Source organism: Perognathus longimembris, chromosome 19 (assembly GCF_023159225.1).
Source record: "Perognathus longimembris pacificus isolate PPM17 chromosome 19, ASM2315922v1, whole genome shotgun sequence".
NCBI classification, from domain to species: domain Eukaryota; kingdom Metazoa; phylum Chordata; class Mammalia; order Rodentia; family Heteromyidae; genus Perognathus; species Perognathus longimembris.
In genome coordinates this window covers 29,549,292-29,564,821 of record NC_063179.1, presented here as the reverse complement: position 1 = coordinate 29,564,821, position 15,530 = coordinate 29,549,292, and the positions used below count along the sequence as shown (strand labels likewise).

The following is a 15,530-nucleotide window of genomic DNA, read 5'->3' as shown; positions in this document are numbered from 1 at the left end:
AGCAACATTTTAAATTTTCTGCATTAATGAGAACTGTGATTCAAATGGAGGGTTTGCTGGAAAGCAAATTATATTTGAAAATGATCTTTAATTCTTTTTATTACACAAAAAATACAAATCTAAGGAAGAAAAGGCAGAACACTGTTTTTAAACAATATTCCTTTGTGAGGTGCCAGGGTCTATTCAATAGAGTGGATGCCAGGCAGACTTTCCTAATGGACAGAAACAGGACGGCAAAGGAGAAATCATGATACTCAGCAGGATGATGACCTACTTTATTACTATAACTCATAGGAGCTATGAATGCTGTTTTTCACAGTAAAACTACAATGATGTGTCAGCAAATTACTTACACGTTGTTAGGACAGTTTTAGAAATTCTATGATCACAGGACATTCTATTTAGAGCTAATATTATTATAATCATACAATTTGTAATACATAGAAAACTAAATCTACAGTATATTATTAAAACTTATGATAAAAGAGATGTGTTTCTCCACTGCCTAATTCTATTATTTTCACTTCATTTCTTAGATATATCACTCTCCTTATGTGGTTTCATTTGTCAGTTTTTAAAGAGCTGAATGTGTTTTGTAAAAGCAATGAATATATTTTAATTTTGCCTTTGTACCTTTTCTAGAATATCAATAAATAGTAGAATAATCCTAGGTTTTACACAGTACTTCTATATGGAGGCTTACAAATGATAAATACTTTATTTTTTCCTACAAATAATTTACATAAGAAACAGCAGGACCACCAGAATACAACTATAGTTATATGTACAAATCCTGAACTAGAAGTGACAGAAGTGACTGGGTTCCTAGTGTTGAAAATGTTCTTGATCCAAAGCCAGCTGATCTCTCACTTTATGTCTCCTTAGCTATTAGTTTCTACTCCTCACATACATTATCTCAATTTATACAGGGCAATAATCAAGTAGGAATAAAAATGAACTCTCTAAGTAGCTACAAAAAGGAGGGCACAGGAGAAAGAGAGGTGGGGAGAGAAGGAGGGAGGAAAGGAATATAAAAAAAGGAAAGGATAGAGAGAGAGAGAATGAGAGACAGACAGAGACAGAAATAGAGAGAACATGCCTTGTGTGACATTCTTCACATTCAAGAGTACACAACTTGGTCAGCAGAAAGAGGGCAGTATTACACTATGTTGTGGAGTGTTGGGTAATGCCTGTATTTCAGAAACCTCAGTACAGATTTATATTAATAGGTGATTTACATAATTTCACGGGAATATGTATTCTGTCATAGAAAAGTTTACATTTTTTAAGTTCTGTGTAAGTTTCACAACTAGAAAAAAATGGAATGAATGAAAGTTTGAAAAAATACAAGGTTATTGAAGCCATGGACTCATTCTGTACTTTGTGTTCGTCCCCGAAGATAATGCCTGGCACACAGTAGTAATCAATATATAATCTAGATGAAGTACAAATCTCATATACTCAAATCAAATCTGAAAAATCTAAGTGCAGGAAAGTTATGTGATATTATGTAAGCTTTTGGAAGTATAGTACTAGGAGTATAGTTATTGTGGAATGAGCTTCTAACAATCAATTCTGCTGATACCTCCTCCTAGGTAACCAGGTAGATGATGATTGCAGTCATTTTCTTGTGGGTTACAAAATTAAGATATGACTGTTGAGATTTTAATAAAAAGCCATGGAGAGGATGTTTGTAGTGTGTGTAATTTAAACAACATTGTATAGTTGTGCTAGGAAATGCTTTCTTCTGTGTCCCATCTGTGTATTTATTTGACTATGTGAAAATTTTTTGCAACATTGGCTTGGATGTCATTTAACTTTCACTTGGTACAGATGTAGCATTTATTTGTTATTCTCATAAAGTGAGATTGTTTAACATAACACTTAGAAGTACTTTTGAAATATAACATGTTCCAATACACACACAGAGAAAATTTTATCAAAATAGATGCTGAAAGATAAACATTCCAAAGAGCATGAGAATGAAATTGTGTTGCACAAAATGCAGCCATATAATCTGATTTCATACCTATAGAAGCAAAGAATTTTCTAAACATTTATGGGTGAGAAAGCAGACTATTCCAGCATACATACTTGAATGGTTTAGACAAAAGGTTGAAAGGCAGGAGGTAAAAATAACACAAAGTACTTACAACCATTTCATTGAGTGACACCCAGCAATCTGGTGGGAAGTCCTGCAGCAATGGGACCAAGAACTGAAGACAACCATCCCAGTGACACAGAAGCAGCATCATGCCGATGAGATTAAAAATCCTTACCACAGCACTAGCGAGGTCATAGGTCATATGGAATATCTGTTAACCAAAACATCATAGTAAAGAATTAAAGATCATAAAAAATCCATACTATAATATCACCAGCAGCAGTGCTGCTATGTTTATAAATGCTGATTTAAAAAAATGGGAAGGTCTTCTTCAAAAATAGACACACAAATTCTGATGATTTACCTTTGCACTCACTGAGGTTAGTATTAAGTTTGTTGAGCATTATACCCTTTACAGTAGAAATAAAAAGTGATAAAATGTATGTATGTGTTACATAATATTACTTTTGTCAGCAATTTTCATTTTCTGTCCTTGTCCATTTGAGTCAGGCTACTTGAAAACAAGGATATAAAATTACAAATGATACTTAATTTTTCTCTGCTTCTCAGCCCTTGCTAATAGATCTGATGAAGGAAAAAGAAAATATTCAAGAATTAAAAATTTATATGCAAAGCTGGGTGTCAGTGGCTCATGTGTGTAATCCTAGCTATTCAGTAGGCTGAGAGCTGAGGAGTGCAGGTCAAAGCCAGCCCAGGCAGGAAAGTCCATGTGACTTATATCCAATTAACCACCAGAAAACCGGAAGTGGAACTGTGGCTCAAAGTGGTAAGAGCACTAGCCTTGAGCTGAGTTGCTCAGGGACAGTGCCCACGCTCAGAGTTCAAGACCCACAACTGACATACATACATACATACATACATAAATACATACATATATACATACTATGTAAAACTAATTTATTATAAAATATACATTAAGATTAAAATAGCATTGTATGTGATGAATTAAACAGCACTCTAAATAGTCACACAGTGAAAGCAAAGGAGGACATCCTTAAGAGAGGATCACAAAGACTCAATAGCTCAATAGCTATGCGCATAGAATTATATAAAATAATGCTTATCAAAATGAACTCAAAGAAATGGAAACAAGAGGTTTTTTATTGTATTGTTTTCAGTTATGTTTTATGTCTTTCCTTTTTCCTGTGGTTTATTTCCTTTTGTTACTGTATTTTATTTCTGTACACTGTGTCTTGTATATAAATTTATCTGATCTGGGGAGGGGAAGGAAAAACACAGAAAAGGTAAAACAAAGGTTGAGACAATCAGAATTGACACTCACTAGACACTATGTTGGAAACAAATTATATAGTTCTGGAAGAGAGAAATAGGAAAGGGAAAAACTGGGAGAGAATAAGGGAAGGGTGACAGGGTTCAAAAAGAATGTAGTCATTGCTTGATTACTTGACTCATGTAACTGTAACCACTCTCTATATCATCTTTAAAATAAAATTTATATTAAAAAAACAATAGTATCTACTTAACATCCTATGTGAGAAAAATACTTCTTTTTTTTCAAATTTTTATTATCAAACTGATGTACAGAGAGGTTACAGTTTCATACGTTAGGCATTGGATACATTTCTTGTACTGTTTGTTACCTTGTCCTTCATACCCCCCTCCCTCCTCCCACTTTCCCTTTCCCCCTGAGGTGTTCAGTTCACTTACACAAAACAGTTTTGCAAGTATTGCTTTTGTAGTTGTTGTTTTTTTACCCTGTGTCTCTCAATTTTGGTATTCCCTTTCAAATTCCTAGTTCCAATACCAGTATACACGGTTTCCAGTATACTCAGATAAGATTACAGAGATAGTGTAGGTACAACCACAGGAAGGTGATACAAGAACATCATCAATAATAGAAGCTACAGATACACATGGGATGTTGAAAGTAGTTACAACTGTGATATAACAATTGTTTCATAACATGGAGTTCATCTCACTTAGCATCATCTTATGTGTTCATAAAAGTATAGCTATTTGGCCTTGTGATGCTCTGCTATGACTTGCCTAAATCTGTACTAATTATTCCCAATAAGGGAGACCATAGAGTCCATGTTTCTTTGGGTCTGGCTCACTTCACTTAGTATAATTTTGTCCAAGTCCTTCCATTTCCTTACAAATGGGACAATGTCATTCTTTCTGATAGAGGCATAAAATTCCATTGTGTAGATGTAACACATTTTCCTGATCCATTCGTCTACTGAGGGGCATCTGGGTTGGTTCCAGATTCTAGCTATGACAAATTGTGCTGCGATGAACATTGTTGTGCTGGTGGCATTACTGTGATTTTGTCTGTGGTCTTTTGGATAGATACCCAAAAGTGGGGCTGTTGGGTCATAGGGGAGTTCTATATTTAGCCTTCTGGGGAATCTCCATACTGCTTGCCAGAGTGGCTGAACCAGTTTACATTCCCACCAACAATGAAGTAGGGTTCCCTTTTGGCCACATCCCCTCCAACAATTGTTATTGTTAGTTTTCTTGATATATGACATTCTTACTGGGGTGAGATAGAATCTCAATGTTGTTTTGATTTGCATTTCTTTTATGGCCAGTGATATAGAACATTTTTTCATATGTCTCTTGGCCATTCTCATTTCCTCATCAGAGAAGTCTCTTTTAAGTCTTTAGCCCACTTGATGAGGGGGCTATTCTTTGTGGTTTTGTTTTGGAAGAAGGTAATTTTTTGAGTTCTGCATATATTTTAGATATGAGGCCTTTGTCTGTTGAATGGCCGGTAAAGATCTTCTCCCAGTCTGTGGGCTTTCTGTTTGTCTTGCTAGCTATGTCCTTTGCTGTGCAGAAGCTCGCAGTTTGATGCAATCCCATTTGTCCAACCTTTCTTTTGATTTGTAGCCTTTCTGGGTCTTTGTTAAGGAAGTTTCCTCCTGTGGCAAGGAGCCCAAGTGTTTCTCCTACTCCTTCCTTTAGTGTTTTCAGGGTGTCTGTTTTGATTTCGAGGTCTTTAATCCATTTGGAATTGATTTTGGTGCAGGGTGATATATAAGGATCTCATTTTAGTTTGTTGCATGTGTTGAGCCAGTTTTGCCAGCACCAGTTGTTAAAGAGGCTATCTTTCTTCTATAGTATTGTTTTAGCTCCTTTATCAAAGATTAAGTAGGCATAGTTCTGTGGGTTCATTTCTGGGTCTTCAATTTTGTTCCATTGGTCTTCAGGCCTGTTCCAAGCTGTTTTTATTACTATAGCTTTATAATAGATCTTGAAGTAGGGTATTGTAATTCCTCCAGCACTCTTCTTTCTGCTTAGGATTGTTTTTGCTATTCTAGGTCTTTTATTGTTCCATATGAATTTCTGGATTGCTTCCTCTATTTCATTAAAAAATAGTGTTGGGATATTAATAGGTATTGCATTGAATTTGTAGATAGCCTTTGGCAATATTGCCATTTTGATTATATTAATCCTCCGAATCCAGGAGCATGGGTGGTTTTTCCATTTCCTTAGTTTTGACTTAATTTCATTTCTCAAACTTTTAAATTTCTCATCAAAGAGGTCTTTCACTTCTTTGGTTAAGGTTATTCCTAGGTATTTTCAAAATACTTCTTGATTTTGTATATAGAGCATCAATAATTACTTTTCAGATAGTTATCAGGAGTTGATTAAAATGTTTTATTAATTAAAAAGTTATAACTAATTATATTAATTTTCAAATGTTTATGGTAGGTAGGTAACATTACTTCAAAAAACATAAAAATTTGACCAATCAATATCTTCCAACCAAATGTCCAGTTTTCATTTATAATTTTATTTGTTATTACAAAAGCTAGAATCTGAACTTATTTTCTCTCTAAACAGATCTACATTCTAATTGATAGGCAAAAACGAAAAAAGAAAAACAACAGACAAAATACTTCCTAATAAGTAAAATAAACATATATGAATAAGTCTACATAAACACTTTGAGATACAGAAAATAATCTGCACAATTCACTAATGAATTGTACTTTTCCAAATTAATGTAAACTTGTCCTGAGAAATCACCTGTTAAATAAAAAAGTATACACAATTAAAATTTGATTTAGATGTTATATTTTTGTAAAAACATTTCTATACATGTTAAGATATTGCACACCAAAGATAAAATGTCATTAGCCAGGCATTGGTAGCTCACGTCTGTAATCCTAGCTACTCAGGAGGCTGAGATCTGAGGATCAAGGTTCAAAGCCAGCCGAGACAGGAAAGTCCAGGAAACTCTTATCTCCAATAAACCACCAAGAAAAAACAGCTGTGGCACTGTGGCTCAAGTGGTAGAGCACTAGCCTTGAGCTGCCGTGTTCAGGCACATTCCCCAGGCCCAGAGTTTGAGCACCAAGACCAACAAACAACAACAACAAACAATAAAATGGCAGGACATCTGTGATTTTGACCTTACAAAAAACAATAAATTTGTTTTCATTAAATGTTTTTCAATTTGACATATTTTTGTATTTTTATTATTAGGAGCTGTACAAAGAAGTACCGATTAGTATAATGCATTGTAATCATTGTCACCACTTTTAGTAGTCTCACACCCCTCCTAATCGACCCTTTCCCTTACTGTTTTTAATTTTGTGGATATACAATAAATTATGAATTATTGACTACATTTTTCAACCCCTTTCAAGTACTTGTTTCCTGAAGTTTATTTTGCTGAGCTTTGAATTTCCTTTTTAATAAATTACACTATTTGAGTTATTCTTCTATCTGCCATATTTCAGTTAATACCTTTGCATACACTTGCATACAAAGCATTTACTTATAAACTTACTTATAATTGTTTACTTCTAGCTTCCACATAGGATGGAAATAATGCAACTTTTGTCTCTCTCAGCATGACTTACTTCATTTAACATATTTTCCATATCTTTCCATTTCTTAAGCATGATATACAATAACATTCTTTCTAATGGATGAGTAAATTCCATTGTGTCCATACACCATATTTTCCTGATCCATTTATCCAATGAGGGGAATATGGACTGATTTCATGTATTAGCTATGGTAAGTAATGGTACAAGAAACATAATTGTACTTTCTTTGTCCCTCCAGCACTACTTTTTCTGCTAAGGATTGCTTTGGCATTCAGGGCCTTTTGTGTTTCCCCATGAATTTTCAGGTTACTTTCTCTATCTGGTTGAAAAATACTGTTGAGACTTTGATGGGCATTGTATGGAATTTATATATTGCTTGGGGAAGTATTGTCATTTTCACAGTATTAATTCTGCCAATCCAGAAGCATAGTTCTTTAAACTTCCTTATGTCTTCATGTTCCTTCCTTACATTTGCATAATCAGTATAGAGTCCTTTACAACCTTGGGTTACATTATTTTCTAAGTATTTCTTTTGAGACTATTGCAAAATGAGTTGTTTTCCTGATTTCAGTTTGATGTTTCTAAAACCACTAATTCTTGAAATAGTATTCCCTTTGACATGATAATTGCAGTAAATAAAACCCATCATTATAAAAATGTACAAGCTGTTAATTCCTTTAAATATTTGATGGTGGATGATCTTAAAGGCAACAAACCACATACTTTGATATCTAGACATGTATTTACACAGGAATATGTTTCTAGTATTAAGAATTTTATTTTCCTCGTCACTAAATTTTAGCCTTGTTTTTTATTTGGCAAAAACATAGAAGTAAGCTTTTCATAATATTCCCTCTGATGTTCCATGGTCACTGAATTGTAAATTGAAAAATCTACCAATATTTTCATCAATATTTTCTGATTAAAGATAATGTAAAAAGCATATCAAAACCTTCGTACAAGAAAAGAAAATCACGATGGACTTAGATTGATTGCATATTAGAAGTCTATGTTTACACTTAATCATTTACTCAGAAAATCATTCTAGAATTCTTGTATGTGCAGTATTTGCAAGAAATAGAATAACATTGTGTAATATATACTTCTGGATCAACAAGGAAACTTACTACCTTTCAGTCCATTTATTTGAAACTCTGTCGAAAATTACAAATTAGCAAGATTGAACTATGAGGCCTTTGAATGGAATCTGGAATGTTGTAGAAAATGAAAGCTGACATTTTTGCCTTTCCTACTTTAAGGAACTGGATCTTTTTGTATGATATTAAGTGTTCAAGATTACTTATTAAATGGCATAAGCTACAATTACCATTTCCATTAGGACTTCTTATAATGTCTAAAATGTTCTCAAAAGAATCTAAACATACAGGAAATATTTTCTTAGAGGACGTTAAAAAGGACATAAGCCATTTTGTTCTGTGTCATTATGAACTTTTCTAACAGGCAATTCTTAGATTTGAGGTTATCTTCTCCATTCCTATCCCTACCACCAGAATGTTAGCACTTGGCACTAGTGTTATCCTAAATAATAATACTTTAATAACTTATACAATTATTAAGTAAATCTTTAGAAATTTATGCTAAAATGTAATTTTGCTTTAGATTAATCATTTCTGGTGACTGAACTATTATAGTGGGGAAGATATGTAGGAATATGTTTATATCCACTTTACATACCTTGTGAGTTCTGCTACCATAGAAAGAACCTTACAGCTACTCTTTAAGTAATACATAATTATTGAATTGACTGTGAATTATTAAGGAAAATAAGACATTTTCAATTCTACTTTAATATTGTCTGAGGAGATTTTACAGAAACCATAAACTGTTTCAAATTCTCCCTAAAATATGTATACATTGTATTATATATTTGTAAGATGTTTGTTAATGTATTTTAATCATATCCCCAAATAAGTAATTTACTCCAATTTCTTTTATTTTCTCAAACTGAATCTTATTCTATTGATTTTAGTTTCATGTTCTTGAAGTTTGCTAAATTTATTGGTAAGTGATTATTGATGAATATTTAGCAACTCACCCAACATAATTGGCTTAACTATTGTAAATGGTAGACTTTTTAGTGTGGCACAAATATTAATTTTTTCATCAAATATAATTTTATCGAATATTAATCAAAAATACATAATATACATATATATCTTTAAATACTAATTTCTAATCTTTGAAATAACAAATTTGCTAAGAAGAAAAAGGGAATTTTTTAAATAATTGGCTATTAAGGAAACATAACTTGAAACCACAAGACCAGAATTCTACTTCTCAATCTGGGTTAATCCAGCACCAAAATTTGACTTAGCTTTTCACTAAAATAAACTAAGATGGAGTGAATGACTTATAAAGTTTTGATCCGTTTTCCTTAGGCATATCTATAAAAGGCCTTGGTGCTGGAAGCTGTCTCCAATAACTTGGCATTGAGAGGAACCTGACAAGACATAGAGGGGGTCTTTAAGAGGTGCATCCCAGTGAAGGGTGATAAGGTCCTGGAAGCCACTACCTTGCAAATTGACTATCATTCTTGAGATTCAGTTCTCTTGTGAATGGCTTATGTCACATAAAGTGAGGTTTAAGTTTTACAGTAGTATGCTAGTTACTAGAGTGGATTTTTTTAAAGTAGAGAAGCATTGTCTTTTTCTCCTTCAAGATCCCTTTTCCAATGTAACTTGTTCATTTCTGAATTTCTTCTGTGATATAACATGGTCCTCTCCAGGAGCTAAGTCAATCCCAGTGCCATGGACTTTAGTCTCCAGAAATGTGAGACAAAATAAACAGGTTTTCTTTATAAAATTTCCAGACTCAGGTACAATGTTATAGCAACAGAAAACAATCTAAAGCAAATATTCCTTTTACAGAATCCTATAAGAGTCTTTTCTTTAAGGAGAAAATTAAATGGAATTTATTTATTTATTTATTTATTTATTTATTTATTTTTTGCCAGTACTGGGGCTTGAACTCCCGGGCCTGAGCACTATCCCTGGCTTCTTTTTGCTCAACACTATCACTCTGCCAACTTGAGCCACAGAGCCACTTCTGGCCTTTTCTATATATGTGGTGCTGAGGAATTGAACCTAGGGCTTCATGTATAGGAGGCAAACACTCTTGCCACTAGGCCATATTCCTAACCCCAAATTAAATGGATTTTTAAAAAGTCAAAGTACAGATTTCCACTTTCTCATACCATAAACTATTAGTATTAGTATTACTATTACTAGAATATATACCTGACATGAAAACTTTCTGTATACAACCTTCCTTCATTTTTTTGTTGGTAAAACAAAATACATCAAAACTAAAAATAATGATTCAAATGGCGCACTTGTGTCTACCTATAATCCTATTCAGAAGGAATCCTACTCAGATCCAGAAGATTATAGTTCAAAGCCAACTAGGGCAGAAAGCCTACAAGATCGTATCTCAAAAATAATTAATAGTGTTGAGCACCCATGGCTACGCCTACTTAAGGGGCTGAAATCTGAGAATCGCAGTTTGAAGCCAGGCCAGACAGGAAAGTCTGTTGGACTCTAAACTACAATTAGCCTCCAAAAAGCCAGAAGGGAAGCTGTGGAACAAGTGGTAAAGTGCTAGCCTCAAGCACAAAAGCAAAGGGACAAAAAAAGAAAAAAAAAACAGAGATGGAATTGAAGCTCAAGGTGGTAGAGCCCCAGCTTAAGCAAGCCATGAGTGCAAGCCCTAATCTTGGCAAAAATAGATAAGTAAAATGGTTTCATGGAATAAAACCTGCCAAGACCACTAGGTCAAGTGTACAATATCCCCCATGAAGAGCCCAGCCTACACTCACCATTTCAACATAGAAAGGCTGCGGTAAGCTCATTGCACCATTTTCCAAGTGAAGTCAATAGTGCAAAGAAGAGAAAGAAACTGTGAAGTCAAAAGCAATCTGTCTTACTAACTTTTTGTACTGTGGCCATCAAAGTGACATCATGCATTGGCACTCTCTCCTGAGATTCTGGCCAGTAGAGCCTGTCAAGCTGAGAATACTCATTTATCTGTGGTTGTTAACTCAGAGATGATCTGGGAGAAAAAGCAGAGTTGTTTGTTGCATGGCATATGGCTTCAGAAGGAAATCACTAAGTACATAACTTTGATAGGAATCCAAGAGAAAAAAGAGAGAGAGAGAGAGACATACAAATCCTAGTAAAGAAACCGCACATTCTGGCATTTGATAAAACCTAATAAGAGAAAAACTTATTAGCTATACTCCTCCTCCAAAGGAAACTAAACCTTACAAACTAAACAAGTGTTGGCAACTTGATGGCAACCCCTCCACCACAAAAAAAAAAAAAAAAAGAAACCTGCTCTATTGGAAAATGTCATAATTTCAGATTAAGAAGTGGGATAGATTCTAGAACTACAAGTGAATCACAAGGCTTTATCAGGTGCAATGACAGTTATGCCTATTCTCAAACCTCCTGAAGTATAAAAAATACATAATGTATCATACTTGCTATTACCTAAAAGGTCTCATAGAAGTAAAAAGTCTTAATCTTACTTGTGAAAACTTGATTTTCAAATCACCTTAAACCACCTTAACTATTTGCAATGGCGAGGACATATTATTAGCTATAGTTCACCCCTATTCATGGAGTCACTACGAACCTCTCTTCTACTACTAACATCATCTTCTTCAATGATTCCTGACCTATTTCAGTTAGTAATCATTTTTTCTCTGCACCTACAAAAGGATTCTCATGAATTCTGTTTCCTTTTAGCACATCTTGAAGTAGCCTAACTTATCCATGAAACTATATAAGGGAGGGAATGGTTTGTTAACCAGAATCAGGAAAAGTTTAGAATATCCTGTATTTTTCTTTTAGTTACATTGTGAGTATAGATTTCTACATAAAAAGTTGAACTGTACTCGTTTTAACATTCAGTGAAATCATATTTTTCCCTTAAAAACAAAACCTTCCACAATTTTAGTGAAGAGTTTGGAGAATTTTCATGATACTGCCCAAATTCTGTGAATGTCCACAGAGGGCGAGTGGTAAGTAATGGGAAATGATGTATGAATTTGTCTTATCAACTTCCAATTAACCTTTCCTAGATTCAGGTCTCCTGCTCAATTTTCTTTTGTAGTATGAGTTCAGAACACAATTCCAAGTATCTTGAAACATTGCTTTGTAGAGATTAAATCCTACATTTTGTCTTTATTTTGCTTCAAAAACTCATTTTTAATATTTTTATTATTCTTAGTTGTACAAAGAAGTTCCCATTCAACAAAGCATTTATCAATACAATGTGTCTGGCAACACTGTCACCTGTCCCTCCTAACACAACCCTTCTCTCACTTTCCTTTATTTAAATGATGTGAATTTGAATTTTTTACTCTATTCTCTCCTTTTCTTGTTTTGCAAACTCTCATAGTGTTTTCCAAAAAGTATTTCTTCCTTCAGTGCACTGGTTTCCAATATTTAAAAAATCTGAGGATTTTCTTGTCTTAACTCTCCTGAACTTTTAGTCTTTTACTTTATAAGGGTATGTTTTCTCACTTTATGAGTACCTCTGTTACATGGGTCCAGCCTTTGTCCTTTGTCTGATCATTTTGTTATTCTCCTTCCTTTCCCCCAAAGCGTATATATAAGACACAGGCTACCAAAATCAAAAACAGCAAAAACAGGCAATAAACAAAAGAGAAAGAAAGAAAGAAAGAAAGAAAGAAAGAAAGAAAGAAAGAAAGAAAGAAAGAAAGAAAGAAAGAAAGAAAGAAAGAAAGAAAGAAAAAGAGAACTTTACACAGTACAATAGAAAACAAAAGGTAAAAACAACAACAATAACAAAAACCTCTTGTTTCCATATTTTGGAGTTCATTTCAGTTAGCATCATCTTAAATGATCATATGTACATAGCTATTGAGCTACGTGATCCTCTTCTAGGACTATCCTGGATATATACTAATTATTACAAATGAGGGAAATCATGGAGTTTATGCTTCTTTGGGTCTGGCTTAATTCACTTTATATGATTTTTCCCCCAAAACTTTCAATTTCCTTATTAATGGGGTGATGTCATTCTGTTAAAAGCATAGAATTCCATTGTATGCACACACACTCACATACACACACACTCACACACACACACACACACACACACATATATTCATGATCCATTCATCTCCCGAGGGCATCTGGGTTAGTTTTATATATTAGGTATGGTAAATAATACTGCAATGAACCTAGTTGTGCTTGTAGCTTTAGTGTGGCACATTGGCCACACTATAATATAACTTATCAGGGCCTGCATTTGTTGATATACTATTCTCATGGTGGTATCATATCTCCTATCTTTTTCTGAATTGGTGATTTTTTTATTCTAATACTTTGTTCAAATGCCACTTCCTCAGTAAAGGCTTCTTTGACCTCTCCTGGGAGAGAATTAGATGCTTCCTCCCAGAGGGTAGTCTATAACTCTGTAAAAGTGTTTGTTACATTGCATTAACTGCTTATGTACTTGTGTTTTCAGTGATGGTGAATCCTAGAGATAAAGGATTATATTCACAAGTCACTGACTTCACATACAGTTTCAATATACAAGGAAAAGGAGGGATGGAGGGGAGATTGAAACAAGACAGGAAGAAAGGGAAGGAAGAAGAAGTCGCAGTTTCAAAACATCTGTTTGTGCAGTATAGAATTTATACCATGTACAAAAACATTGTTTGTGATTCAAGTTTAGAATATCTTTGTCATATTCTTCATCCATGTAGACAACTGTTTCATTTTTGCCTTGTCCTCATTTTTGATTTCTTAGTTACTAAAATTTACTTCTCTTATCACATCATTTGTTTTTGTTTTTATTTTTATTTTTTGCCAGTCATGGGGCTTACACTCAGGGCCTGGGCACTGTCCCTGAGCTTCTTTTTGCTCAAGGTTAGCACTCTACCTCTTGAGCCACATCACCACTTCTGCTGCTGAGTATTCAAACCCAGGGCTTCCTGCATGCTAGGCAAGCACTCTACCATTAAGCCACATTCCCAGCCAGAAATACACCATTTTTATACCCATATTTTACTTTCCATTGTCTTACTTTCACTGTATTAATTTTTCCCATTCTTTGAGACCTAACAATTAAAAGTCTCTATCTATGTCTCCTCCCTGCCCACTATCACTGCCTTTCCCACCTAAGGTAACATGAGATTGTTTTAATTAACATTTTAAATGGTGATTGCAAGCCCCATTATTTCACCTCCTGATAAATTCACCAAGTTACAGATGACTGGTTTTTTATATTGTTTTCTGTTTCTGACATTCCTATTTCTTTCTTGTTCCTGATTTATGCTTTTGTCTTGGGTCATTCACACACAGTGTGTCTACATGCTCATTCTCTATGATGTCTAGTTGGAAGTCCCCAGGTTCTGCTGTACTGATGTATTTTCATGGTAATATGCAAATTCTCAGGATGTTCCAAGACTGTTTTTCTTCATTCTCATTAGTATGTGAGAGCTTTCACATATTCCTAGCATATCTTGCAACCATAGAACTGCCTCACAGTTTCAACACTCATTAGGTTTTCAAGGTCTGCAGGGATTGTCACATGCCTGAGTATGCCTTATCAAACTTCCTCACATCAATTACTAGAATGTAATTAACTTCCACTTACACTGAGAAAACATTGCCCTTTAAACACGGTTGCATTCATCCTTATGTTGGAGTTTGATGTGCAGGGTCTTTTTTTCTCTCTGACACCTCTTCTTTTATTTATTTATTTTTCACTTTTTGTTTTCTGATCAGTGAGTGATCTTGCTTCTTTAATCACTTTCTTTATTCTTCTATAGACTCTTCCACATATTCTTTCTCATCAGCATTTTGGCCTATGTTAAATATCTATTCTGTTCCATCCATTCTATTAATGTCTACTTTCCAAAAATACTGGAATGCTATTTATACAAGGTCCACTTCTCTGTATTGGCTTTGCAAATAAACTTATCTCCTGTTATCTCCAACTACTCGCATCAAAATTTGCACATATTGTTGGTATTTAGTCCACTGCACAATTTACAAGATACATCGGCCTCACCTCTTTACACTCTCAGCAGTTTACACATTTCTACACTTTTACATTTCTCTCTCTGTAAAGCATGTTCCTTTTTTTGCTCCTGGATTATGTTAATTACTTGGGATATTCATAACTAGTATCCTTGAGCTCATTCTCTGTTCCCTAAAGTTGGAAGTGGTCAGGTTATATTCTCCATATGTTACTTGACAGAATCCTTCCTCCTTCATACCTCTCACTATAACTTTGGGTTTTTTTTGCCAGTCCTGGGGCTTGAAATCTGGACCTGGGCCTGAGCATTGTCCCTAAGCTGCTTTTGCACAAGGCTAGCACTCTACCACTTGAGCATCACTTCCAGCTTTTTCTGTGATTAACTGGAGAAAAGAGTCTCACAGAATTTCCTTCCTAAGGCTGGCTTCAAACTACAATCCTCAGATCTCAGCCTCCTGAGTAGCTAGGATTACAAGCACAAGCCACCAGTGCCCGGCTCCAACTAAAACTAATAGTCAAGCTAGTCCACAAACCTCACCTTTGCTGAATAGAATAGACTTAATTTT

General features: G+C 34.4%; 1 protein-coding gene across 1 annotated transcript in view; it reads right to left on the bottom strand.

The window, feature by feature from the left end:
* Hcn1 (hyperpolarization activated cyclic nucleotide gated potassium channel 1) overlaps positions 1-15,530 on the bottom strand; it is a 336,525-nt gene that overhangs the window by 137,152 nt on the left and 183,843 nt on the right. Inside the window, exon 3 of the mRNA XM_048368455.1 lies at positions 2,154-2,315. Within this exon, the coding sequence (XP_048224412.1) occupies positions 2,154-2,315 (162 nt within the window). The remainder of the gene's footprint in view (positions 1-2,153; positions 2,316-15,530) is intronic.